This window comes from Stegodyphus dumicola, chromosome 3 (assembly GCF_044657685.1).
Source record: "Stegodyphus dumicola isolate Sdum_Otavi_A_Nest chromosome 3, ASM4465768v1".
Taxonomy (NCBI): domain Eukaryota; kingdom Metazoa; phylum Arthropoda; class Arachnida; order Araneae; family Eresidae; genus Stegodyphus; species Stegodyphus dumicola.
In genome coordinates this window covers 107882901-107909463 of record NC_140770.1, presented here as the reverse complement: position 1 = coordinate 107909463, position 26563 = coordinate 107882901, and the positions used below count along the sequence as shown (strand labels likewise).

At 33.2% G+C, this 26563-nt stretch overlaps 1 protein-coding gene across 1 annotated transcript in view; it reads left to right on the top strand.

Moving 5' to 3' along the window:
• Nucleotides 1-4874: 4874 nt before the first annotated feature.
• Pis (phosphatidylinositol synthase) overlaps nt 4875-26563 on the top strand; it is a 42926-nt gene continuing 21237 nt past the window's right edge. The window contains exons 1-4 of the mRNA XM_035361635.2: nt 4875-5065; nt 12315-12449; nt 15628-15781; nt 23323-23404. Of these exons, the coding sequence (XP_035217526.1) occupies nt 5026-5065; nt 12315-12449; nt 15628-15781; nt 23323-23404 (411 nt within the window). The 5' untranslated portion in view covers nt 4875-5025. The remainder of the gene's footprint in view (nt 5066-12314; nt 12450-15627; nt 15782-23322; nt 23405-26563) is intronic.

Here is a 26563-nt window from a genome sequence, read left to right as displayed (position 1 = left end):
CGATCTATTTTCACTTAAAAAAACATCCCAGAATTGCACAAACTCGGCATCGCGCACAACCTCGGCCTTGCGCACCCCATTGGCTGTGCCCATGTGCACATCGATCTATTTTCACTTAATAAAAATCCCAGAATTGCACAAACTCGGCATCGCGCACAACTTCGGCATTGCGCACCACATTGGCTTTGCCCATGTGCACATCGATCTATTTTCACTTAAAAAAATCCCAGAATTGTACAAACTCGGCATTGCGCACCACATTGGCTTGCCCCATGTGCACATCGATCTATTTTCACTTCAAAAAACATCCCAGAACTGCACAAACTCGGCATCGCGCACAACCTCGGCCTCGCGCACCCCATTGGCTTTGCCCATGTTCACATCGATCTATTTTCACTTAAAAAAACATCCCAGAATTGCACAAACTCGGCATCGCGCACAACCTCGGCCTTGCGCACCCCATTGGCTTTGCCCATGTGCACATCGATCTATTTTCACTTAAAAAACATCCTACAATTGCACAAACTCGGCATAGCGCACAACCTCAGCATTGCTCACCACATTGGCTTTGCCCATGTACACATCGATCAATTTTCACTTAAAAAACATCCCAGAATTGCACAAACTCGGCATCGGGCACAACCTCGGCATTGCGCAACACATTGGCTTTACGCATGTGCACATCGATATATTTTCACTTAATAAAAATCCCAGAATTGCACAAACTCGGCATCGCGCACAACTTCGGCATTGCGCACCACATTGGCTTTGCCCATGTGCACATCGATCTATTTTCACTTAAAAAAACATCCCAGAATTGCACAAACTCGGCATCGCGCACAACCTCGGCCTTGCGCACCCCACTGGCTGTGCCCATGTGCACATCGATCTATTTTCACTTAATAAAAATCCCAGAATTGCACAAACTCGGCATCGCGCACAACTTCGGCATTGCGCACCACATTGGCTTTGCCCATGTGCACATCGATCTATTTTCACTTAAAAAAATCCCAGAATTGTACAAACTCGGCATTGCGCACCACATTGGCTTGCCCATGTGCACATCGATTCATTTTCACTTAAAAAAACATCCAAGAAGTGCACAAACTCGGCATCGCGCACAACCTCGGCATTGCGCACCACATTAGCTTTGCGCACCACATTGGCTTTGCCCATGTACACATCGATCTATTTTCAGTTAAAAAAATCCCAGAATTGCACAACCTCGGCATTGCGCACCACATTGGCTTTGCGAAGTACACATCGATCTATTTTCACTTAAAAAAATCTCAGAATTGCACAAACTCGGCATCGCGCACAGCATTGGCTTTGCCCATGTGCACATCGATCAATTTTCACTTAAAAACAACTCAGAGTTGCACAAACTCGGCACTGCGCACCACTCAAAATCGTCTATACGTCTCAAAACCGTCTCTCTACTAGTTTCATATTTGTTCCACAAATTGGGCACTTATACGATATTGCAATCAAACGTTTCTCCATACACCGCTCAATAACGCTCTTTTTGCCTGTTCGCTCCAACTGATTAAAAAATCCAGATTCAGATACTCATCCATTCTGCAGTAAGCACCGATTTTAACACACTCATCAATAATCAAAAAAACAGACAGACAGACAGTTTTACAGTACAGAAAGTAGTCTGTTTTGCACCCGCTAAGTCTTTCTGCACCGATGGGCGAAAAATCAAGCATAGGTGCGAAGGAAAGGTATATAGAAAGAGGAGCAATTTCGTATTTGAGGAGAGTAAAAAGCAACTTCGTACATCTTGTACGAGTTCAAAAGGCCAGGAAGAAAAGATGGGACAAAATAAAATCTAAAATAAGTGGCCCAAAAATCAATAATCAAAAGACAGACAGACAGACAGACAAAGTAGACAGATGTCTTGTCTTGCACCCGCTAAGTCTTTCTGCACCGATGGGCGAAAAATCAAGCATAGGTGCGAAGGAAAGGTATATAGAAAGGGGGGCAATTTCGTATTTGAAGAGAGTAAAAAGGAACTTCGTACATTTTTTACCAGTTCAAAAGGCCAGAAAGAAAAGATGGGACAAAATAAAATTTAAAATAAATGGCCCAAAAATAATAGAGGAAAAAAAAAAAAAAAAAATGCCTAAAGAAAGAAAAGGAAAAGAAGTACAAAATATCCTAAAATACGATTGTGTCCATGAGTGTAGTTAAGGAGTTCATCTGCAAAAATTAGTGTCTTTAAGAAGCAAACTTTAGCTAAGTTTAATAAAAAAAAATAAATGAATGAATTCCTACATGGTAATGTGTATGCCCTTATCTTGAGACCTAACTAGAAAAGACATATATCATCACAGAGATGTACATAATATTTTAACTAAAGTAACATTAACTATTGCCGTTCCCAAAAAATTCATGTATATTTCAGAAAAACAGTAATTGACAAAATCGTAAATCCATACACAGTGTGAGAGCATATCAACAAAAATAAATTATAGAGTTTATTTTTCTTAAATATTAGTTAAATATAAAATTAATTTATTAATTTAACAGTTGTAATTTATTATAGTACAAGTTTAATAAATTCCGTCACCCTGTATTTATATTTGATCATAATTCCAAGTTTGATACCTGAAAAAAAAGGTCGGGGATCTTAGTTACAAAAATCACAATCTATACTCATCGATGGTCAAGACATCCCCATTTTTTCCCTCTCAAGAAATTCCTAAGCACGAAGAGGGGGGCCTCCGAAGGGTGTGAATTGCTGATAAGAACGGACTACTGATAAGGAATGTGGCGTCTCTACGGAATAGTTACGAAGAAAAGAACCACATGACTTGCTACTATTACTAACTATTGTATAATGCTAGAATCTTATGAAAAATAATAAATAAAGAAATTTAATTGCACTCTAGTGATAGAGAAACATATATTGTATAAAGAACAGAATGTTACTTATCTGAATATTCCATGTCAGGGCCTCTTTTGGATTTCTCGTGTTGTTAGTAAACAGCTAACAAAACATCTGAAGTTTCGAAGAAGCGAAGTTTCCTTTTTCAATTTGATGAATGAGACATTGCATAGGAAAGGTGAATTAAACTTTTTTAGAGAGTTGAAAATATTTACTGAAACAGTTATTTAAAAAATTTCGGAGCTATGTTTAGACACTGCCTCCAGCTTTCGTGATCGCAGCGCCAAATTCCTCAATAATCAAAAGACAGACACAGACAGACAAAGTAGACAGATGTCTTGTTTTGCACCCGCTAAGTCTTTCTGCACCGATGGGCGAAAAATCAAGCATAGGTGCGAAGGAAAGGTATATAGAAAGAGGGGCAATTTCGTATTTGAGGAGAGTAAAAAGGAACTTCATACATTTTGTACGAGTTCAAAAGACCAGAAAGAAAAGATGGGACAAAATAAAATTTAAATTAAATGGCCCAAAAATAATAGAGGGGAAAAAAAGGGCCTATAGAAAGAAAAGGAAAAGAAGTAGAAAATACCCTAAAATACGATTGTGTCCATGAGTGTAGTTAAGGAGTTCATCTTCAAAAATTTTCGTGTCTTTAAGAAGCAAACTTTAGCTAAGTTAAAAAAAAATAAATGAATGAATGAATGAATTCCTACATGGTAATGTGTATGCCGTTATCTTGAGACCTAACAAGAAAAGACATATATCATCACAGAGATGTACATAATATTTTAACTAAAGTAACATTAAATATTACCATTCCCAAAAAATTCATGTATATTTCATAAAAACAGTAATTGACAAAATCATAAATCCATACACAGTGTGAGAGCATTTCAGCAAAAATAAATTACACAGTTTATTTTTCTTAAATATTAGTTAAATATAAAATTAATTTATTAATTTAACCGTTGTAATTTATTATAGTACAACTTTAACAAATTCCGTCACACTGTATTTTTATTTGCTCATAATTCTAAGTTTGAGACCTAAAAAAAAAAAAAAAAAAAAAAAGTCGGGGATCTTAGTTACAAAAATCACAATCTATACCAAGGAGGTTAGAGATCACCCTTTTTTCCCTCTCAAGAAATTCCTAAGCACGAAGAGGGGGGCCTCCGAAGGGTGTGAATTGCTGATAAGAACGGACTACTGATAAGGAATGTGGCGTCTCTACGGAATAGTTACGAAGAAAAGAACCACATGACTTGCTACTATTACTAACTATTGTATAATGCTAGAATCTTATGAAAAATAATAAATAAAAAAATTTAATTGCACTCTAGTGATAGAGAAACATATATTGTATAGAGAACAGAATGTTACTTATCTGAATATTCCGTGTCAGGGCCTCTTTTGGATTTCTCGTGTTGATGGTAAACAGCTAACAAAAGACCTGAAGTTTCGATGAAGCGAAGTTTCCTTTTTCAATTTGATGAAAGAGACATTGCATAGGAAAGGTGCATTAAACTTTTTTAGAGAGTTGAAAATATTTACTGAAACAGTTATTTAAAAAATTTCGGAGCTATGTTTAGACACTGCCTCCAGCTTTCGTAATTGCAGCGCCATCCATCCGCTGGAAATCTCAATAATCAAAAGAATTCTTTTCTGTATTTTCAGAAGTTACGGTTATAATTTTTAATTCATGCATTCAATATTTTCAGTCGTTTGCTAATGATCGTTTTCAATCGTTTCTTATCTTAATAATACCTTTGTGAGAGATAATTCGTTGCGTTAAATGCTAACACTACCACACAACACACAAAAGTAGATTTATAATTAAAAAAATCTCGCGCAGAACATTATAAACCTACCATTTCAACTCAGTTAAAATATAATTTAAGTTTTCTTTAAATACTTATAACTTGTTTTTAAGAAGAGGCGTAACCAATATTACGTCATAAAAAGTCGTGTCCAAGCATAAGAGAAGTAAACACAGCATCGACTGATGCAGCTTATTCTGCGATTTAGCCCATTTTTTTTATGTGATAGTTTCCGCATATGTTTACTTTAACTTCAATTCCTATGTTTACGAATTGAAGAGCAAGTAGTGGTTTTATGATCTCGTTAACTTAACGATGGCTGAAAATATTTTCCTTTTTGTGCCAAATTTAATAGGTAAGTTAAAAATATAGCAATGTATCTCCCCGTACACTGAATGATATTTATGCATATTTTAAGATTAACGATCTGTATTTTTATCTGTTAGAGCTCATTTCCGAAAATTCCAGGTCAGTATTTAAACCGGCTTTATCAATTTACGCTGTGTAATTTCTTCAAGATCTTGTGCAGATTGGAAATGTTTTAATTGATTACTTTCCAGGATTATTTTTTGGTTAAAATTTTCATGTTACATGTACTCTTTTCATTGTAGCACTTAATGAAATTTGTGTTGATCCAAGTTAAATTTATGACTATTGATGGTGAAAGTGATTATGTAATGTTTGAATTGCTTTTTTTTTAGAAACGGCAAGGAACGTCTATCTTTTTTATTTCACATGGTAGATTTGACATGCTTTGTAAAAAGTAATCCTTGTTTCTGTCAAATGCTGTCAAATGTTTTCAAATACTTAGTTTCATTTACTTTGGAAGTTTTAGATTTGTCTTCTTTTAATGAGAATCCTATATATGAATACGATATAGTTAAGTAGAAAATTGTAATATTTATATTATTTTTAAAACTAGCTACTGTTTAAATGATATTTAAATGTTTGTATATAATACCGTCACTTAAATATAACTAGATTTCAGTGTATCTCACTTTTTTCTTCATATTTCCATGCATATCATTCTCAGTATGTAAAGTTCATTAATTATTCCATGTTAAATCACTATTCAGTGTTTTTTAAATCAACAATAATCTTTCTAAGCTTTTTTTTTTTTTTTATTTACTACCATTTACTGTTTAAGTAGATGTCCAGTTAAGTTTTTGGATGATAGTTTAAGTTCCTGAAAAATCTATGCAGGAGGGTCGGAGGGAAAATAGGATGCATGTGAAAAGATAGAAAATGACTTCCATAGATGAAAATTTAATGCAAAAACTCCCTCATTAAAGGAGATACTGTGCTTGGCTGCTAAAATATGCCAACTTAATCTCCTAATATATGACTTGCAAATTTCTGATTTTCTTTAAAGGTTTATGCATTGACTTCTGTAACAAAGAAATGCCAATTTTTCAAACAAATCATGTCTTATTATTTAATACAGATATATACAGTTTTTTATTTATTTATTTTAAATATTTGTGTAAGTAATTATCATGCACTAAGAAAATAATATGCCGCTATTGCAAGGATGAAAAATGCTGAAGATATATATATGTTGTTATTAACTAGGCTTTACTTCTTGTGTTTTTCTGACAGTTGTTATTTACTACTGAGACTATAACTAAAAACTTTTTCATCACTTGAATGTTTTCATTATTGTGTTCATACTCCATTGATTACATAACATATTGTTGCATTATGTCAGAGCATATATATATATTTTAATTTAAAGTACTTGAAATACAGAATGTATTAAAACATAACTTTTAAAGGTAAAAATATATTTAAGGGTGCCATTTGCCACCAGTTGGCGATTGGCCAGCAAGGCACAATTTCAAGATGGCTGCTACACAAATCTAAAATAACAAGTTAAGGGATTGCACAAACTCGGTGTCCATGTACGCATCAATCTATTTTCGCTTTAAAAAATCAGACAATTGTACAAACTCGGCATTGCGCACAAACTTGACTTTGCCCATGTATACATCGATCTATTTTCACTTGCCGAATTCTACACTAGAGCCAAACAAAATATGTATAATTTCAATAAACTGCATTTTAAAACAAACAATGAACTAACATAAAAAGGGAAATATATCTTATCTCATCTATACACAGTATGTGGCACACAAAATTCCTTAACAGCATCCAAAAACTTTCCTCAAACCATGGTCCCTTTCTAATGGAACACTTTATATGGTGAGCATTTGAATCTTTCTGGCGAGAAACCCATTCAAAGCCATCTAAATGATCTTTACGTTCAACCATACGCATTTCCTTCGTACAAACAGGACACTTATAATGACTACTAAGTAAACTTTCATTTACACACCAGTCAGTTAATGTTTTTTTCCCCTTTCAATCCAAATCGTACAGAAACTTCAGGTTGATCTCATCACATACAACCATTTTACGGTGTAAATCACAAAATAAGTATTTCTTAACTCACATCCAGTGCAGAAAAAAATCCCTTACAAATATTTTCCCATCAGTCAAATTCATTGCAATCATGCAACCAATCACGTCATAATGGGGTTTCCATAACACTCAACTACTCGGGTTACCATAAATGAAACGACAATTTGCGATAAATGAAACAATATCTTGGTGATAATCCAAGGGGCACATTAAAGTATAGACTAACCCATCTTCTTCATTCATATCGACGAATTCTTCTTCATCTAAGGTGTAGGCAATATTTATTACTCCTGTTGTGGAAGTTAAACAGTTTCCCCTAATAACAACTACAGTCCATAATTTTCTCCAACAGGCATTCTGAGTCAAAGATTTTACTTTCTTTAGAGATAATGAAATAATTTTAATGCTATTTAAAATTGAAAATTCTTCTCACAAGTCCGTTACTGTAGTAGTATTTGGATTACAATCACAATTTTGTAAAATGTGTTCAAATGTGTACAATGATGTGAAATTTTAGATTTTTGGCACAAAAATCACTGCTACACAAAGCCAAAAGAATTATAGAAACTCGGTTTCCATGTACCACCAATTATCGCCAAGGGGCACCCGTAAATATATTTTTACCAAATATTTTTTATAATATGGAGAAAAAGAATGACATTTTCTTTAATAGAAATATGCATTCTCTTCTGCATGTCACAAAGTAGTCCGATTTGGAATTAACTGCACCTTTAAATTTTTCATCCATAAGGAAAACTGTCTAGCATTGTAGACAATAATCCCTACATTTCTTTTCCTTTAATAAAGGAAATGCACCTCTTTCAGGAGGAATCAAACTGCCATTGTTGCAAACTGCAAGGGACTTTTTTAAAAGGGGAAAGCATAAAGTAAGAGAATCCCCATCTTTTAAAGGATCTTACAAGCATCTAATCCCCGACTTAAAAGGTTAATATTTTAAACAAATTGAAAGTACCATAATAAAATTCTGTAATATCAGTAGTATGCCAATAGTATTAAATTTGGCAGTTAATATATGTATGCTTCACATATATTTATTTAGTTGATCTTTACAATATGGTAACTGGTAATTTGGCGACACTTTAGAGGCGATAAAGGTTACTACCTGGGACTTTGGTAATAATGTGAGCAGTACTCAGTTCCGATTACGCATTATTTTGTGTGAGGGAAATGAGAGATCATGGGATATTAATGGACGAATTACGGTTCTTTAATCGGAAAAGGGGGGAAATCGGGAAAATATCTGGAAATTTTGTATTTGGCTTTATTCCGTGTTGTGTGAAACAGTGTTCATGAATTTTTGGATCCCATGGCCGTAACTAAAGTGAATTCGAAATGGGTATTTAGTGGTATTGAAAAGGGTAGTAATAAATGTTTCTTTAAGGTTGTGCGAGATAGAAATAAAGATGTTTTATTAAGTTATTTATTTTACCTGGTACCTTGCTGTGAAATATAAGTATGATTTTAAAGATCCTGAAACAGAAGGAAGAAAAGTTTATCGGACACATAATCAAGATTCTGAAGAAGATTAGGTAAGTTAGTATTTTTAATTATTTGAGGATATTATTTTTATGCATTGTTCTAAATGTAAGGTGGAAGTAAAGGAATTTGGTATTATTGGGAAAATTGTTATTAGCAATGATTTAGTTTAAAGTAATTAGGATTGTAAGGTAATTTTTATTAATTTAATGTATGTGTTCATTTATATTTTAAGTAGTGGTTTTGAATTTAATTATATTTTAATTAAATGATAGTTATTTTGTGAATTTTATGTTTGTAGGAATTTGGTATACGTTTTAGTTGAAGTAAACGTGCATGGAAATAATTTAAATATCTGACACTAAGTATTTGTAATGGTTGCGGTATGAATTCGTTGGTGACGTTTATAATATAATAGATGATTTAGAGGTAAAAGTTTTTGGATATTTTATTTATTTTATATGTGGAAATGTTCATATTTGGAAAGGGTAAATACTTTTTCGCGATCAGGTAATTTCATATATGTTCTTTTTACCGGGTTTAAAGATTGAAAAAATTGTCATGTATTTTCGTGAAATTTTTTTAATTTATGAGAAAAAAGCAGTGTACGTGGATATAGTGAAGAGTGTGCGCAATGCCATTTTTGTGCAATTCTGGGATGTTTTTTTAAGTAAAAAAAAGTCGACGTGTACATGGTTTAGTGATATTTTAATTAAATGTAGTTATTTTGTGAATTTTATGTTTGTAGGAATTTGGTATACGTTTAAGTTGAAGTAAACGTGCATGGAAATAATTTAAATATTTGATACTAAGTATTTGTAATGCTTGCGGTATAAATTCGTTGGTGACGTGTATAATGTAATAGATGATTTACAGGTAAAAGTTTTTGGATATTTTATTTATTTTATATGTGGAAATGTTCATATTTGGAAAGGGTAAATACTTTTTCGCGATCACGTAATTTCATATATGTTCTTTTTACCGAGTTTAAAGATTGAGAAAATTGTCATGTATTTTCGTGAAATTTTTCTAATTTATGAGAAAAAAGCAGTGTACATGGATATAGTGAAGAGTGTGTGCAATGCCATTTTTGTACAATTCTGGGATGGGTTGATCTTTACATTATGGTAACTTGGCGAAAATTTGGCAACCAACTCTCCTACAGCAACCCTCTATTTTTTTTCCCCATCGCCATTTTGTCTTCACGAAGTAAAGACATGTTTCTTTTCTTCTTATCTACTGAACACTTCTTCCAACAATCTACTAGCCGAATTACACTTATGCTAGAAATTTTATCAAACAAAACTGCTTAATCATGACAAATATTCACTGCAAAATTGGGAAAAAGTGCACAATACCATACTCCTTACGCGTTTTTCAAAATAACACATACACATAAACCATGTACACGCCGACTTATTTTTACTTAAAAAAACATCCCAGAATTGCACAAAAATGGCATTGCGCACACTCTTCACTATATCCATGTACACTGCTTTTTTCTCATAAATTAGAAAAATTTCACGAAAATACATGACAATTTTCTCAATCTTTAAACCTGGTAAAAAGAACATATATGAAATTACCTGATCGCGAAAAAGTATTTACCCTTTCCAAATATGAACATTTCCACATATAAAATAAATAAAATATCCCAAAACTTTTACCTCTAAATCATCTATTACATTATACACGTCACCAACGAATTCATACCGCAAGCATTACAAATACTTAGTATCAAATATTTAAATTATTTCCATGCACGTTTATTTCAACTTAAACGTATACCAAATTCCTACAAACATAAAATTCACAAAATAACTATCATTTCATTAAAATATAATTAAATTCAAAACCACTACTTAAAATATAAATGAGCACATACATTAAATTAATAAAAATTACCTTACAATCCTAATTACTTTAAACTAAATCATTGCTAATAACAATTTTCCCAATAATACCAAATTCCTTTCCACCTTACATTTAGAACAATGCATAAAAATAATATCCTCAAATAATTAAAAATACTAACTTACCTAATCTTCTTCAGAATCTTGATTACGTGGCGGATACACTTTTCTAATTCATTCAATAAAATTATTGAAAGATTTTTTCTGCGAATTTTTCTTCCATACTTCCTCCACTAAATAAAAAGCAAACTTCTCTTTATCACAATGCCTAAATACCCATTTCGAATTAACTTTAGTTAGGGCCATGGGATCCAAAAATTAAACAACACTGTTTCACACAGCACAGTATAAAGCTAAATACAAAATTTCCACATTTTTTCCTGATTTCCCCCCTTTTCCGATTAAAGAACCGTAATTCGTCCATTAATATCACATGACATATCCCATGATCTCTCATTTCCCTCACGCAAAATAATGCGTAATCGGAACTGAGTACTGCTCACATTATTACCAAAGTCCCAGGTAGTAACCTTTATCGCCTCCAAAATGTCGCCAAACTACCAGTTACCATATTGTAAAGATCAACCCTGGGATGTTTTTTTAAGTAAAAATAAGTCGGCGTGTACATGGTTTATGTGTATGTGTTATTTTCAAAAACGCGTAAGGAGTATGGTATTGTGCACTTTTTCCCAATTTTGCAGTGAATATTTGTCATGATTAAGCAGTTTTGTTAGATAAAATTTCTAGCATAAGTGTAATTCGGCTAGTAGATTGTTGGAAGAAGTGTTCAGTAGATAAAAAGAAAAGAAACATGTCTTTACTTCGTGAAGACAAAATGGCGGCGGGGAAAAAAAAAATAGAGGGTTGCTGTAGGAGAGTTAGTCGCCAAATTTTCGCCAAAAATACGCCAAGTTACCATAATGTAAAGATCAACCATTTATTTCGATTATAAATCTTTCTCATTTATATGTCATTTGTGAGTGGTCCCTTGAAAGATGTATTAATGTTGTTCCACTGTGTTATGAATTTTGCATAGATTATATCATCCTTTTAAAAATATAGTAATTTCAAAAAAGTGTGATAAGGTCAAATTCATTTATTTATTGAATAAATTCTTCTGGTATACAGTGTCTCATATCTAGCATGTTGAAAAGAGAAGTACTGATATTTAAAAGAAGCAGAATTTATATGAAATTTATGTTGCCTAAGTGTTGATATTAAAGAAAAAAAAATATAACGATTTGTTGATTTTGACAGTACTTTTCTGTTGTTGGCACTGGATTCAGAAATGTATATTTGCATGAACATATGTATGCATGTATACATGCATACGTATACACACCCACACATTTCTCAATGTGGTCCTGGTAATCAAAAAGTACCACTCTGACCCATGCTCTTTTATAACATCTTGTCATGCATGTAAAATATAATATTAATCATGTATAGTTGTCAGTTGTTTCAAATTTAGAAACGTTTGTTTTATATTTAATGTCATAGTTATTAATATTAATATCTAACTAAATGATTATATATTCCTCAAGTCAAAGCTTTAGATATGATTGTATTTTAACTGTGATAAATTATAAATTTTTCCTTATCAGTAAGTGAAACTATATTTTTATTATTTATTTTTGTTTTGCTAAGAAAATTATGAATAAATAAAAATAATCAATGATTTTAGTAATATTGCTTGATCATTCTAATTTTATTAACAATCATATGTGCTTTCTCATTTTATGAATTTTTCATTTATGTATAATAAATTTTCAGGCTATGGAAGAATATTGCTTGCTATTATTTCTTTCTATTTTATGCCATTTGATCATGTGAAAGCAACAATGTGTTATTTGTTAAGTGGATTTTTGGATGCCATTGATGGTTATGCTGCTAGATGGCTAAATCAAGGTTTGAAATTTTAATTATATGCTTAATTCTTAAATGCTAGTTTATCTTTTGGTAATGATATTTCATTGTGCTGATATATTTTTCTCCTTCCTGAATTATCATGTTTTTATGTGTTTCATTTTGCATTTTTATGGAAGTAATAAAAATTATTTATTATATATAATAAAATGTATATTAATTACAGTGGAATGATGACCACATTTGAAAATGAGCAGTATTTCTGAGTAATAGTCTTGAGTAGAAATTCGATGAAAGCTAAATTTTCTCAAACCTGAACACTAAAAGTTTTTTGAATCTCTCGATCTTTTCAAATAAGAATAATAATAAGTGAAGAGAAAATTTAATAGTAAAAGTTTTTAACTGAAGCAAAAATTGAAACTTGCATTTAATGAAGGATTTAAAAATTCAGCTTTTCAAAGTATACCTAAAGAAATACAAATTTAATTTAGTAAACAGAGCCATAATTAAACACTTCAATCATGCAGGGTGTACAGTCCGTAAAAGTACTTAAAAGGCCTTAGGTCTTTTTGGAAAGTATTTTTGGTCCTTAATCCTCTAAGTGTTATGGGCTTAGCCCTGAAGTTTCAAAATTCTTAAAAATGTCATGAATAAACGGTTATTTTCTTGATTATAATTAAAAAATGACTCGCTTTGTACCTTGTTATGAATTGTTACCTTCCACCATTAGGTGGTGCTCAGAGTTCTGTGATAACTGTTTACATGTAATACATTATTTACAAGCATAATTATTAGACACATATTATCAAAGAAGGTGTTAAATTTTTATTCTTTCAAAAACTAAAGTTAAGTTATTGAATAAGGTTAGAGACAAAATGTTCAGAACACCACCTAATGGCAAGAGCTATCAATTCATAACATCCTCTCCACCCCATGAACTGTAAATTTATCAGTTAAATCTAATTAATGAATATCATACAATATTTAGTTAACACTAATGATTAATTATCACTACTGCAATTAATATCAAAACTACATAAGGAAAATAATACAATAATAGATAACAGAACAATAACAACTAATAATATAATAAGAATAATATATATAATTCTAAATGAAATTTTCAAGTTCAAATTATCCTATTTTATCAGCATATAGTCTATTCTGAAAGTTCCATCAAATACAAAAGTTGTATTGCTCTTTTCACTGTACCAGATTTACGTTTTATACTGCACAATCGTAATTTTCACAATTTTGCTCAAGTTCCACATATTTCTAGGCAATCTGTTGTCTCAAATCAAGACCACATCATTCATCTGAAAGTCTCCTTTGATCTTTGTTGGTGTTATACACTGAAGTGACAAAAGTCATGGGATAGCAATATGCAAATATATGGATGGCAGTAGTATCACATAGAAAATGTATAAATGCGAAGTGCTTTGGCAGGGCTTTCATTTGTGTACAAGTTATTCATGTGAAGAGGCTTTGGCGTGTTTATGGCCGCACGACGAGAATTAACATGCTTTGAACGCGGAATGGTAGTTGGAGCTAGACGCATGGGTCATTCCATTTCGGATATCATTAGGGAATTCAACATTCTGAGATCCACAGTGTCAAGAGTGTGCCGAGAGTATCTAATTTCAGGCATAACATCCTACCATGGACAGGGCAGTGGCCAATCACCTGCACTTAATGACTGAGACCAGCGACGTCTGCGTAGAGTTGTCAATGTTCACAGACAAGCAACACTGCGCCAAATAACCGCAGAAATCAATGTGGGATGTATGAGGGATGTGTCCGATAGGACAGTGCGGCGAAATTTGTTTTCCTTGGGCTATGCCAGCAGAAGACTGACTTGAGTGCCTTTACTGACAGCACGACATCGCCTGCAGCGACTCTCGTGGGCTCGTGAGCATATCGGTTGGTCCCTAAACAAATGGAAAACTGTAGCTTGGTCAGATGTCAATGTTCACAGACAAGCAACACTGAACACTGCGTCAAATAACCGCAGAAATCAATGTGGGACGTGTCCGATAGGACAGTGCGGCAAAATTTGTCTTCCTTGGGCTATGCCAGCAGAAGACCGACTCGAGTGCCTTTACTGACAGCACGACATCGCCTGCAGCAACTCTCGTGGGCTCGTGAGCATATCGGTTGGTTCCTAAACGGTCAGATGAGTCACGATTTCAGTTGGTAAGAGCTGATGGTAGGGTTCGAGTGTGGCGCAGACCTCACAAAGCCATGGACCCAAGTTGTCAACAAGGCACTGTTCAAGCTGGTGGTGGTTCCATAATGGTCTGGGCTGTTTTTACATGGCATGGACTCGGTCCTCTAGTGCAACTGAACCGATCATTGACTGGGAATGGATACCTTCAGCTACTTGGAGATCACTTACAGCCATTTATGGACTTCACGTACTCAAACAATGATGGGATTTTTATGGATGACAATGCGCCATGTCACCAGGCCACAATTGTTCGCGATTGGTTAGAAGAACATTCTGAACAATTCCAGCGAATGATCTGGCCACCTAGATCGCCTGACATGAATCCCATCAAACATTTATGAGACATCATCGAGAGGTCAGTTCGTACCCAAAACCCTGCACTGTCAACACTTTCACAATTATGGATGTCTATAGAGGCAGCATGGTTCAATATTCCTGCAGGGGACTTCTAGCGACTTGTTGAGTCCATGCCACGTCGAGTTGCTGCACTTCGCCGGGCAAAAGGAGGACCGATAAAATATTAGGAGGTATCCCATGGCTATTGTCACTTCAGTGTACAGTTTGCAGATTTAAAGTTTAGCAAATATTCTGTTTTCCATCTTTTCAGTAATGGTCTAACAGATTTTGTCAATAGTTATATAATTTTATCACATTATTTCTGTCTGTATTTTCATCATATTTGACCAGTGGTAAAGAAATCAATAAGGGTTGAAAGCTATTTCACATCTTCATTACATGTCTTAGAAAAGAAAGAAATCAAGCTATCCACTAAGAAATGTGAGTATTAATGGCTGATGTGTATCATGCATTGCCTTTCCTCTCCAAATTAAATAACATTGTTTGTAAAGGGACAAAAGTTGTTTTACTCATAACTAAATATCAACCAAAGTTTTTCATTATAATTTATTTCATTAAATTATGCATATATTATTCATGAATTCAAAAACTTGTGTGTAGCAAAATATATTGATTATTTTCAATTTTTATTTGCAGGAACAAAATTTGGAGCTATGCTTGACCAGCTAACTGACCGTTGTGCTACAATGTGTTTACTTGTAACCCTTTCGTGTTTTTATCCAAAATGGATGATTCTTTTCCAACTGAGTATGACCATTGATATAGCTAGTCACTGGATTCATCAACAAGCGTATGTAGTCATTTGCATTTTATATATTTTTAGTGTATTAATTTTTGTGTATTGCTTAATCTGTTACAAATATTGCAATTTTTGGTCATCAGAATTGTAATAATAAAAACTTTATGGCCAAATATGTATTTTCTATAAACCAGTATTTTACCTAATGTTTATACAAATTTTATCTAATGTTGGGGGGGAGGAGTTGAAGGCTTTTATTTGGGATGCCATACATAAATACTGTTGCGTTATTTTCTTCCTTTACGTTTTGTGCGAGTTCATGGATTTGGAGTGAATAACAACAACACTTGATGAAGCAACAAAATGCACTTTATTGGCCAGTATTATTCCAGACAGCTCCACAATCATGTTTGCAGTCGTCGACGAACTACTATAAGCACGCTGAAACAATCAGCAACACAGCCTTCAGACTATCAGGCATTAATGTTGGAGACAGCTTCACGGCAAAGCACCAAAGTACAGCTCCCGACTCTCCTCGGTTGTTGTCGGAACTCTACGTACTCTCGAAACTCTCCATGCTACAACTCGTGATGCACTCAACGATACACTAGAGTACAACTCCCGACTTAGTTCGGTCGTTCTTGGACTTGGTCGTTCAACACACTCTAAGATAAAACTCAATGATGCACTAACTCGTGATACACTAAGAGACTCTTTCGGTGCACTCGACAACCAACTTGGCACTAAACAGTCACTGACTGACTATCAACTTGATTGACTCTGCACTAACTAACTCTCCGCGTACCAGGAGGGTTTATATAGCTTTCGGCTTGTATTCGAGAGCTTTCTGGGCTAAACTGGTAAGAATTCGTTCCAGATGGTTCTCCATACGTCTATGGCAGTGGTGCCCAACCATGTGCTCGCCGATTGTTTTCTATGTGTTCGCCAGCCCGATTAGCTACTATGAACAAAAAAGATTTTAAAAATAACCATTCTTTTATATTTCTTAATTGTTAAAATATAGTAAGCATTTATAGTCATAAGAGATATCTTGCAAGACATTATAAAATAATTAATTGCTGTTGGATGAACTTTATAGCGAACATAGAATCTTATTGCTTCATTCCGATGTTAGATGGCTCAGCAGGGAAAAAGTACTTCAACGATTTGTAGAACTTCTTTCACCAGTAAAGCTGTTTTGGGAATCCGGAAATGAAAGTTATAAAGAATTGGACGATAATAATTGGTTATCCGATCTGTGTTTTCTCATATTTTCTCATGGATATAACAGCTAAACTGAACAAACTGAATGAAGATCTCCAGGGAAAAGGAAAAAAAAAAAACCTTTTTCAATTGAGTGGGACTGTAACTGCTTTTCAGATAAAGTAAAATTTGTCGATAAATCAGATGAAAGAAAAAAATTTCACCCATTTTCAGAATTTATCAAGCCATATTAATAACCACAAGGTAATTGAAACAGAGAAATATTTGAAAAATCTCAATGCACTGAAAAATAATTTTGAAATCTGCTTCTCTGATTTCCGTAAAGTTCAAGCAATAGTATTATTCATCTCAAAACCATTTGCCGAAATTAATATTTAAGATGTATCACATAAGATTGGAAATATGTTTAACAAAAATGTCGATGTTTTGGAAATGTGCTCGCAATAGGCCAAAGTTTGGGCACCACTGATCTATGGCATATCGTCAGTTTTGCCGCTAAATGTGGCAACCCTGCCTTCCCTTGCCATTTTCTGGCAACCCTAAACCTGTTTTGCACAGAAGCTATCTTACCGTGCCTTGACATTTTGTAACAATACAAACTTAAAACATCAGATATCAATGCATATGATACAAAACTGTATTATGAAATAAATAGTATGTGACAATGAAAGTTGAACCCCCCTCCCAAAAAAAATTCTTGGATAAAATGCCAAAGGGGAATGTGATCCCTAACTCATACATGCATATCACAAGGCGTGCTTTATGATGTGCTTATTTAGAGTTTGAAGAATGTATTCTACTCTGGAGAATTAAATTCTAAATAAAACCAGTGTGATTATATATCGAATTACATCTAAGAATTTCTGGAAACTGTTTACAGTAGCCCCCCCTAAAATAATTTTCTTTAATGATCATGCTTAAGGTATTATATGGCAACATTTTTTATGGCTGTTTTTTTCATTAGAAATGTATAAAAATTTATCAATACATATTTTCTACCTTTTCTTTTATGAACTTAAACCATTTTGGCAACTGAGCAGTTCACATATAGTTTACTTTTGCATAAACATATACAGGTACTACTTAACACCTTCCTGTGCTGTAACGAGTCTGACTTGTGATGAAGATTTTGTCCCAAACATAAGCATCACGAGCCAAGCTCATGAACAGAAAGCCAGGCCAAACATAAACATCATGAGCCAGGCTCTTGAAAAGAAAGCTGGGCCAAACATAAACATAATGAGCTGCGCTCGTGAAAATTAACATCATAAATTCACGGTCATAATCGAACGTTAGTTCCTATCAGTACACCACAAGAGTTAGTCACGATTCTCATAATTGCTGTTACAAAGCAGTTTAATTAGTAAAATTTAATAAACCCCTCCAAAATATAATATATTTATAATATATGCAAAAAGCAGGAAGAATTAAAGTTAACTTCCACTAAAGATTAAAGTTTACTTACTTGAAGTGTTGTTTATTTATGAAATATAATTTTGAAATTGTAATTTATTACAAAATATATTTATAATATCTATTAAAGACAGAAGGATTAAAGTTTACTATCGCGTCAGCAGTATCGCACAAAACTGATTATAACACAGGCATTTACTTTTTGGCTCATATTGTGACTGTTCTCAAGCATTAGTCTGGCTTGTTTACTATGCGTTGACCCATAACACTTGGGCTTAAGTTTCATCAAGGTAAATGGCATGGTAAGAGTTAACAAAGATGTAAAATAAATATTTAATATGTAAGTGTTAAAATATTTTTTATTTCTCTTCAAAACAAACAAATACTGAAATTAAATTTTTTAAAATTCATTTTGTGTTAAATAATAAAAAAAAGGCAGTTACACTTTTTTTGATATTTATTCACTGTTGGAGGTATCCATAATTAGATTCTAACAATATCCTCTTTTAAATGTTAGTTGTTCTGTTTCATGGCTTGAAGATTTACTTGTTTCTTTTCTGTTATTTTTATTATTATTATTATTATTTTTTTTTTTTTCTTTGTTAAAGGGGTATCTTCTTGTGATATCAACAATTTATTACTGTTACTTTCTGAATCTTCTTTTACTTCAAAATATGGAGCTAAACAATCTTTCAGTTTGGAACTACTTTTATATGTGCTCTCGGGTTGCCAAATTTTTCGCCAAACATTTTTGACGAGAAACTCCACGGCGCTATATTACTATCTAAATTTTTTCTCTACATTTCAAACTTTAAGCCTAGTCTCCAAAAATGTGGTTTTTGCACTTGGAAAAACCACGTTTTAAATACACAATTTAAGCTAAAAATCCGAAACAAAAACAAAAAATTTAGATAGCAAAAACGTAAAGTTTCTAACCAAAAATGTTTGACAAGAATCCGTGTACACAGCGATATATTTTAACTTAAAAAAAATCTACAAATTGCACAATATAGGCAGCGAAGGAATCTACGAACAACACACACCTCGCTTTAATAAATTAACAACAATAAATTTCAAAGAATACCATGTACACAGCATATGGTGTAAACCACAAAATAAGCAACGTACTTCCAAACTCACATGCAGTGCAGAAAAAAGCCCTTACAGAATATTTTCCCATCGGTCAAATTTGCCGCAATCATGCAACCAATCACGTCACAATAGGGTTTCCATAACATTCAACTACTCAGGTTACCATAAATGAAACAACAGCTTGGCGATAATCTAAGGGGTTACTAAAATATAGACTAACCTATCTTCCTCATTCATGTCAACGAATCTCTCTCCACCTAATGTGTAGGCAATATTCATTACTTCTGTTGTTGTGGAAGCTAAACAGTTTCCCCTAATAAGAACATCAGGTCATAATTTTTTCCAACAGGCATTCAAAGATTTTAGTTCCTTTAGAGATAATGAAATAATTTCAATGCTATTTAAAATTGAAAAATCTTCTCACAAGTCCGATACTGTAGTAGTATTTGGATTACAATCAATATTTTGTCAAATGTGTTCAAATTTGTTCAAATGTGTACAACGATTTAAATGATTTAATTATTCCCTGCTCTTCTGGTTATAGGACTGATGTCATATTGAGTAGTAAAAATATTGATTTAACAACTAGCTGATTTAAAACTTAGTTCTGCACATTCTCAATCAGTTACAAAGCCTTGAAACTGATTCCTCCCCCCTTTGAGTAATCTTCCACTTCCAGCACAAAGCAATTGTAAAACCAACAGCGAAATAAAACACTTGTTACCCATGCTTTTCTATTTGCTCACCAGAAAACGGAAAGCACTGACTTATCAACTTCTTTCATTGCTTGTGCCTTTCATTTAATGAAAGGTTAATTTACTAGGGCTTTGTAACATTATCTCCAGATGCATTTGAACAAAAAAGTAAAGTAATCCTATCCTTGGAAACCTTAAATTCCAAAGCTGACTTTTCATTTTTTTTAGATTCAAGTAATCCAGGTATTTTTTCTAATATAATATGGTTTTTTCAGCATCATATACCTGATTTGCAATATAATTTACATTGTCTACTACTATTTGGGAAAATTCTCTCCGAATCCCAACACAGAAGCCGGTACGCAGCTTCTGTGTCGGCTGATGCACTTTCTCCCACAATTTCAACATTGTGCAAGGAAAATCATTTCCTAAATCTGTTAAACCAACCTTTACTGTCTTTAAATTCATGTTAATGTGAAGAAACGTATTCAAGCTCTTTTACAAGCTGGTAAACCTTTGTGACCTTTTACTTTATCATATTACTCTTCAAAGGAAAATTCGTTGAAGAGTAATCTTATATTCCTAACATCAAGCACTTTTCCATTTTAGTTATTAAAGTGTCTTTTATATGAGCATTATTTATTTAAACTTACTAAAGATCCAGAGGAAATTCTAGCTCTTACTTTGTTTACATTTCTTTATATTCTTCAAATTGTTGCCTTGTTTAATTTTAAATCTTAGCAATGACTATTACTTTTTCACCAGTTTTAACCTATCCAAAATTTTTAATTTTTTCTTCAAGGGATATACATTTTCTGCTCTTCTGAGAATTCTTGTCCATGGCAGGCATAGACAAATTGAGAATGATCTTTATTTATCCATTAGCCACTTCAGTAAGTCTTTGCTCCTCAAGTCAATTTCTTGTGTTCTCTTGTTTTCATATTCTATCTAAAAATAAAATATTCTGTCTGTCTTCACAAGCTGATCTCCAGGGTTATGTGCTTGTCAAGGTAACTCTGAATTGCCAGCCAAAAGTTATATTAATTATTGGAGCTAAAACATATTAAAATCACATCTGTCTCATTCTGTTACTGTGTTTTGTGAACCTCTTTCAGCGTGTTATATGTACACATTCACAATTTTTCTGCTGTGTTATGTGAATCTGTCTTATATGGACCTATGTTATAGGAGGGTCTACTATATTTAATTTTTCATGTTATAATTCATATTTGCCCTTTTTGTCGAGAATAAAGTGATAATTATTCAAAATTTGTTTTTCTTGCATTCCTTCTGTTACATTAGAAATCAAATATAGTTGCTGTCCTAATCACAATTAAAAATTTTTGGCTGATGCCAAACCTGTATGAATGGTCATTGGCATCAACATGTTCAGGAAAGGAGGGTATCTTAAACATTGGAATTTTGTTTTGAAAGAGAGAAAATTGTTTAAAAAGTACTACAATATGCAGCATTTCAAAATTACATTCCACATTACTGCATATTGTAGTACTGTATAGTATTACATTATGCAGTATATTAATTAATTGATTTATATGTTTTATTCTGTATTTTAGTATTTGCATTTAAGAAAAATTTTCTCATTCAGCTTGCTTAAATTCATTTAAGAAAAAATTACTCATTTAAGAAAAAAGCTCATTCAACTTGCTTAAAAATATAGTCTGTTTCAGTAGAAATATAAATTTCTGGGCCATGTTTTTGCATTCTTGAATTAGTAATATGACAGTGTTTAATTTTTATATATAGTATCAATAATTTTCAATGTAGAAGATATGCCAGTAGTTTGTAATAAAGAAAATATTTCAACTGATGTGTTGTATATTTGAATCTAAGATTTAGATTCTGAGGCTTGTGATTCTCTCCCTGTATCAGATTTCTGACCTATTTCAATCTGTATTTATGAGTCAAAAAATGTGTTTCTGATCTAATTATCATATTTATTTGCATATTTTCTACCTGTTTTTAAAATTAATTTTACTTTCTGAAAATGAAGAGGGAAGCTATGCACCATGTGTTACCATGTCCTCAGGTGAATAGTTAAAAGAAAAACTTGACAGACTAAAAAAACTTATGGGACTATAAGTATAGATATTACTGCATTCTCTGTTGTAGTTGTAGTTACTCTATCCAAAAATAGTTCTTTTACTTGCATAGTATATTTTGATATCTATCGATATACACTGCTAGCATAAATCAGACGCTGTGTTGAAAATACTAGGCAAAAAGTCTTCAAGAGGGAGTGCACAAGTAACTAGAGTGTATTTCTGATCCCTAAAATTCCAAAATATTCCAAATTCTGACAAGAGATTTGAGGTCTATTCATAACAGCTAGTTTCTGAGATTGAAACAATTATACATAATGCTATTTGTGTTATGCTAATATGTTTATTTCTATCTGTTAAGTTTATATTAACACATGCACGAACTGTGAATGGAGTAAGGATTGCCTTCAATTTGGAGATCTTTAATTTTAGCCAACTTTTACTTTTTGTGATTTATCTCATTTGTCGAACAGTAATGTCAAAAGAAGTTGATGCAGTACTGTCTGTGTCATTGTCAGAGGTCTTGAGCACCTTACAGGTGACAGTACAGGGCCCAGTTCTGTTTGAGTTTTGAAGGAAAATCTCCCTGGGGGGGGTGAGTTCAGTGGCCTTCTACCTCTTTTCCATTACCACTGAAGCACTTTTGACTCACCATATGTTTTATGTGCCCCCATGCCACAAAGCCATTATACACTTATAAACATCCAAACCATCTCTTAGATGCAAAGCTGGGCCCTTCAATATAGCAGCCGGCAATGTTAACCACTCTACCCATCAAGGTGACAGCCAATTTCTGGATAAAGTTTTGAGACTTAATTAAGCTTATCGTTATTGCAAAATTGGTATTATAATATACCTTGCCTTGTGTTTGATTGAAAAGTACTGTAATAAAGTTTAAATGCTTCAGGAATTTTTCTTTTAATTTACTATTTGTAATAATTCCAATTTCCACATGATGGCCAATTTGTTTCAGCTGTGAAAAATTCTGTAATTCGTAACTGTTCAATTAAAAAAAATTAATATCTTATTACTGATTACTATTAGTATTTATTGAGCCCAAAAATGATATATATTATATAATTTGCTTTAAAATATTGCTTTTCTTTAGGTCCCTAATGCAAGGAAAAACTAGCCACAAGTTTATTGATGCATCTGCTAATCCTATTATTAGAATATATTACACATCAAGAGTAAGTTTCACATTGTATATGTTTATTACTCTTTAAGTAATGTTCATATGTTTTACAAAACTTTTTTATTGATATACAAAGGCTGAAAATTTTACCATAAGGAATTTAAGAAATATGTACTCTGATGAAATTTTTATTTCACTTAAAATTGTGTAATATCAGTGTTATGTTTTGTGGTAATTCTTTTAACTAATTCTAGTTTAAATCATCATTTCCCAGCCAGGGTTCTGTGAAACATTGTTAAAGTTCTGCAAGAAATGAGAAAATAATATGTGCGTCATTAAAAGAGAAAATAATTTTTTTCCCGATTTGGAATTGTACTCAAGTAACTTCATGGGGCAAACAGATCTGATTCTAACAATCTAGCTGATGAAAATTGAAAAGCTGCCTTTCACTGTTCAGCTTTGCTCAGTTAAACTTATCATACATCATCAAAAGTTGTATAAATTTCTTTGCATTGCAAGGCTGTGCATACAAAATGAGTCTAACCGAGCCTAGTTGCACAACCAAAGGCAGATTTTCATTTGCCACAGACTAGAATCTAATGTGATTGTATGTGCATTAGTAATGCAGGAAGTGGTAATCATGTGGTTGGTTGAGTAGAGTATTAGTGTGTATCTTTTATTTTACTATTATTTATTTCATTTCAGTATTATTTTTTCTACTGTTTTATTAGCATTTTATTTGGTTTTATTTCTCATTTTTAATTCCTTTATAGATTTTAATACTTTAAATGCTTCAGTATTTAAAGATAAAGAAACAGATAATTCTGAAGATTTAGAGTTTGTAATTTAAAAAGACTGATAAAAAAAGACATGCCCAAATGGTTCATTGTTACAGTGAAAGTTATTTATCAATGAGTTTTACATGGTCTACTGATCTGGAATGTCCTCTTTCATTGTGTCTTGTTTTCAGTAAAAACTTTTAGATACAACAATGGCTGTAACAAAATTGAATAAAACATTTCATAGTAAATCATACTAATGTGAAAATAAAACTGTTGATTATTTTAAAACTCTCTTAAAAATCTCAAAATAAACAGAGTACTGCTTTTTTAAATACATTCACAGTTACTGAAAAGGCTGAGGAAGCAAGTTATTTGGTAGCATAGCTTATTGCACTGAAAAGAAAAAGTGACAGAGTTGTTGAGAATCTGATAATGCCTGCATGTAAAAATATAGTGGGTAAAACCATAGAAGATGCTGTAAAAAAAAAAAAAAAAGAAGAAGAAGAAGAAAAACTGAAGATATCCCACTTTCAAGCAATACAATAAGTGGACGAATCAGTGATATGCCACATGATGTTGTAGTATGAACTGAAAAATGGGAATTCTTCCATTCAAGGACGGTTCCAAAGCAGCCAATCATGTCGGAGCCTCCATTGTTATTGGAAGATGCATGGAAAGTAGACGTTTGCATAAGGCTTGCTCAGTGCTAACATGTAAATTAACTGCCCTGTATTATGCCTTATCATACATATTTAACCTGCACTAGAAAAAGTTCATCCTATATACTGACTCTCATAGTGCACTGTAAGCATTAGAATCATACTTCAACACTCACAGCCCTGTTGCTGTGGAAGTTCTTAAGCTAAATTTAAACTTGTGGAAGCGTGGATATCAGGTTTTGTATTGTTAGGTACCTGAACACGTGGGGTAAAAAGAAACAAGATAGCAGACATCACAGATAAGTCCACTATTGATATATGCAGCCAGCTTATTCCATTTAGAGATATCTGCGAGGCCTGCCTCCAGATTGTAGCGAGATTTATTGGAGAAAACAACTCGTTGCCTCAGGTCATGCCACACACTATGTTGCCATGTAAAATTGAGGATGGAAGCATCTGTGATTGAGTGACAGAGAAATTCAACATAGATTGCATGTAGTTCATGCTACAGCAGACGGCAAGGAACTGTGGAGATAAACAATACAACACCTGTAGCTGTGCTCCAACCTTGTGCTAACATACCAGAGGACACTATACAATCTGTCACAGCCTTCAGATGAGGTGTCTGTCGTCCAGTGCCGTTGTGCTTTTGCGGTGCCCCACTGCCGGGATTTCACCTTCTTTGGTTCTCCTCTATCCATTTCTTCCAAACACATATCATTGTTGTGATATTATGCTGCATGAGGGCTGTAATTGCTCAACACAAAAGTCCACCTTCTCCCATACTAAAGATGCGGTCTAGTTCAAACTCTATTAGAGTTGTAGGTATGGCACCCTCTACTTGTTGACAAGGTATATTGACCACTAATTAAATATTCATTACAGACAGAGGATGATAAACAGATTTCAATGCAATTTTAGAATCCTTTATGTACATGGAACAAGCTGCCATTTCTCATTCCATGCATATGCAATTGCTTTATAATTCTAATCTTTTCCATGTCTTACCTTACTTTACATTTCCTGTAAGTTTGGTTCAATTTGCATAATTTCATCATGGTGGTGTAATTTTCACAAACATTAGTGTAATTAAAAAATCAGAACCTGAATTCAACATTCATATTCTGAAAAGCAGGTGCAGATTTTACATTACTGTTTGTTATAAATTGTTGCACTAAAGAAATTTATTATTTATCTATACCTAATTATGCACTAATGTTTGTGAAAAATGCAACACCGTGAAGGAATTGTTGGAAGTGAATGAAATGTGTTCCACATAATACTAATAGTGGTGCAAATAAAGAATCATATTTACTAGGAACAAAAAATTAATGTCAGAAATCAGTACTTTGTGTGTCTGCTTGTGGAGCACTAAGAACCTGTGCACATCATGGCATTGAATCATACAAGTTCTGAATGTAATCCTGGGGAATGGCATTCCATATGCTGTCGAATTAACACAAAGTTCAGTCTTAATGTGTGCCTCAGCAGCTGTACAAGCAAGTTGCCGACCAGTGAAATCTCAGACATGCTCAATGGACAACATATCTAGGGAATAAGCAGGCCATGGAAGAAGAGAAACCTGCTGTGCCCTAAAGAAGGCCTGTGCAGTCTGAGAAACATGTGCACGAGCATTATCGTGCTGAAATACAGCACTCGGAATGCACTGATGAATGAGAAGAACCTCGGGCTCCACACCTTCCCTTATATAGTGATTAGTGTTTAGGTTGTCCCAAGTCTGCACTAGATGGAATCGATAATTATACCCAGTAG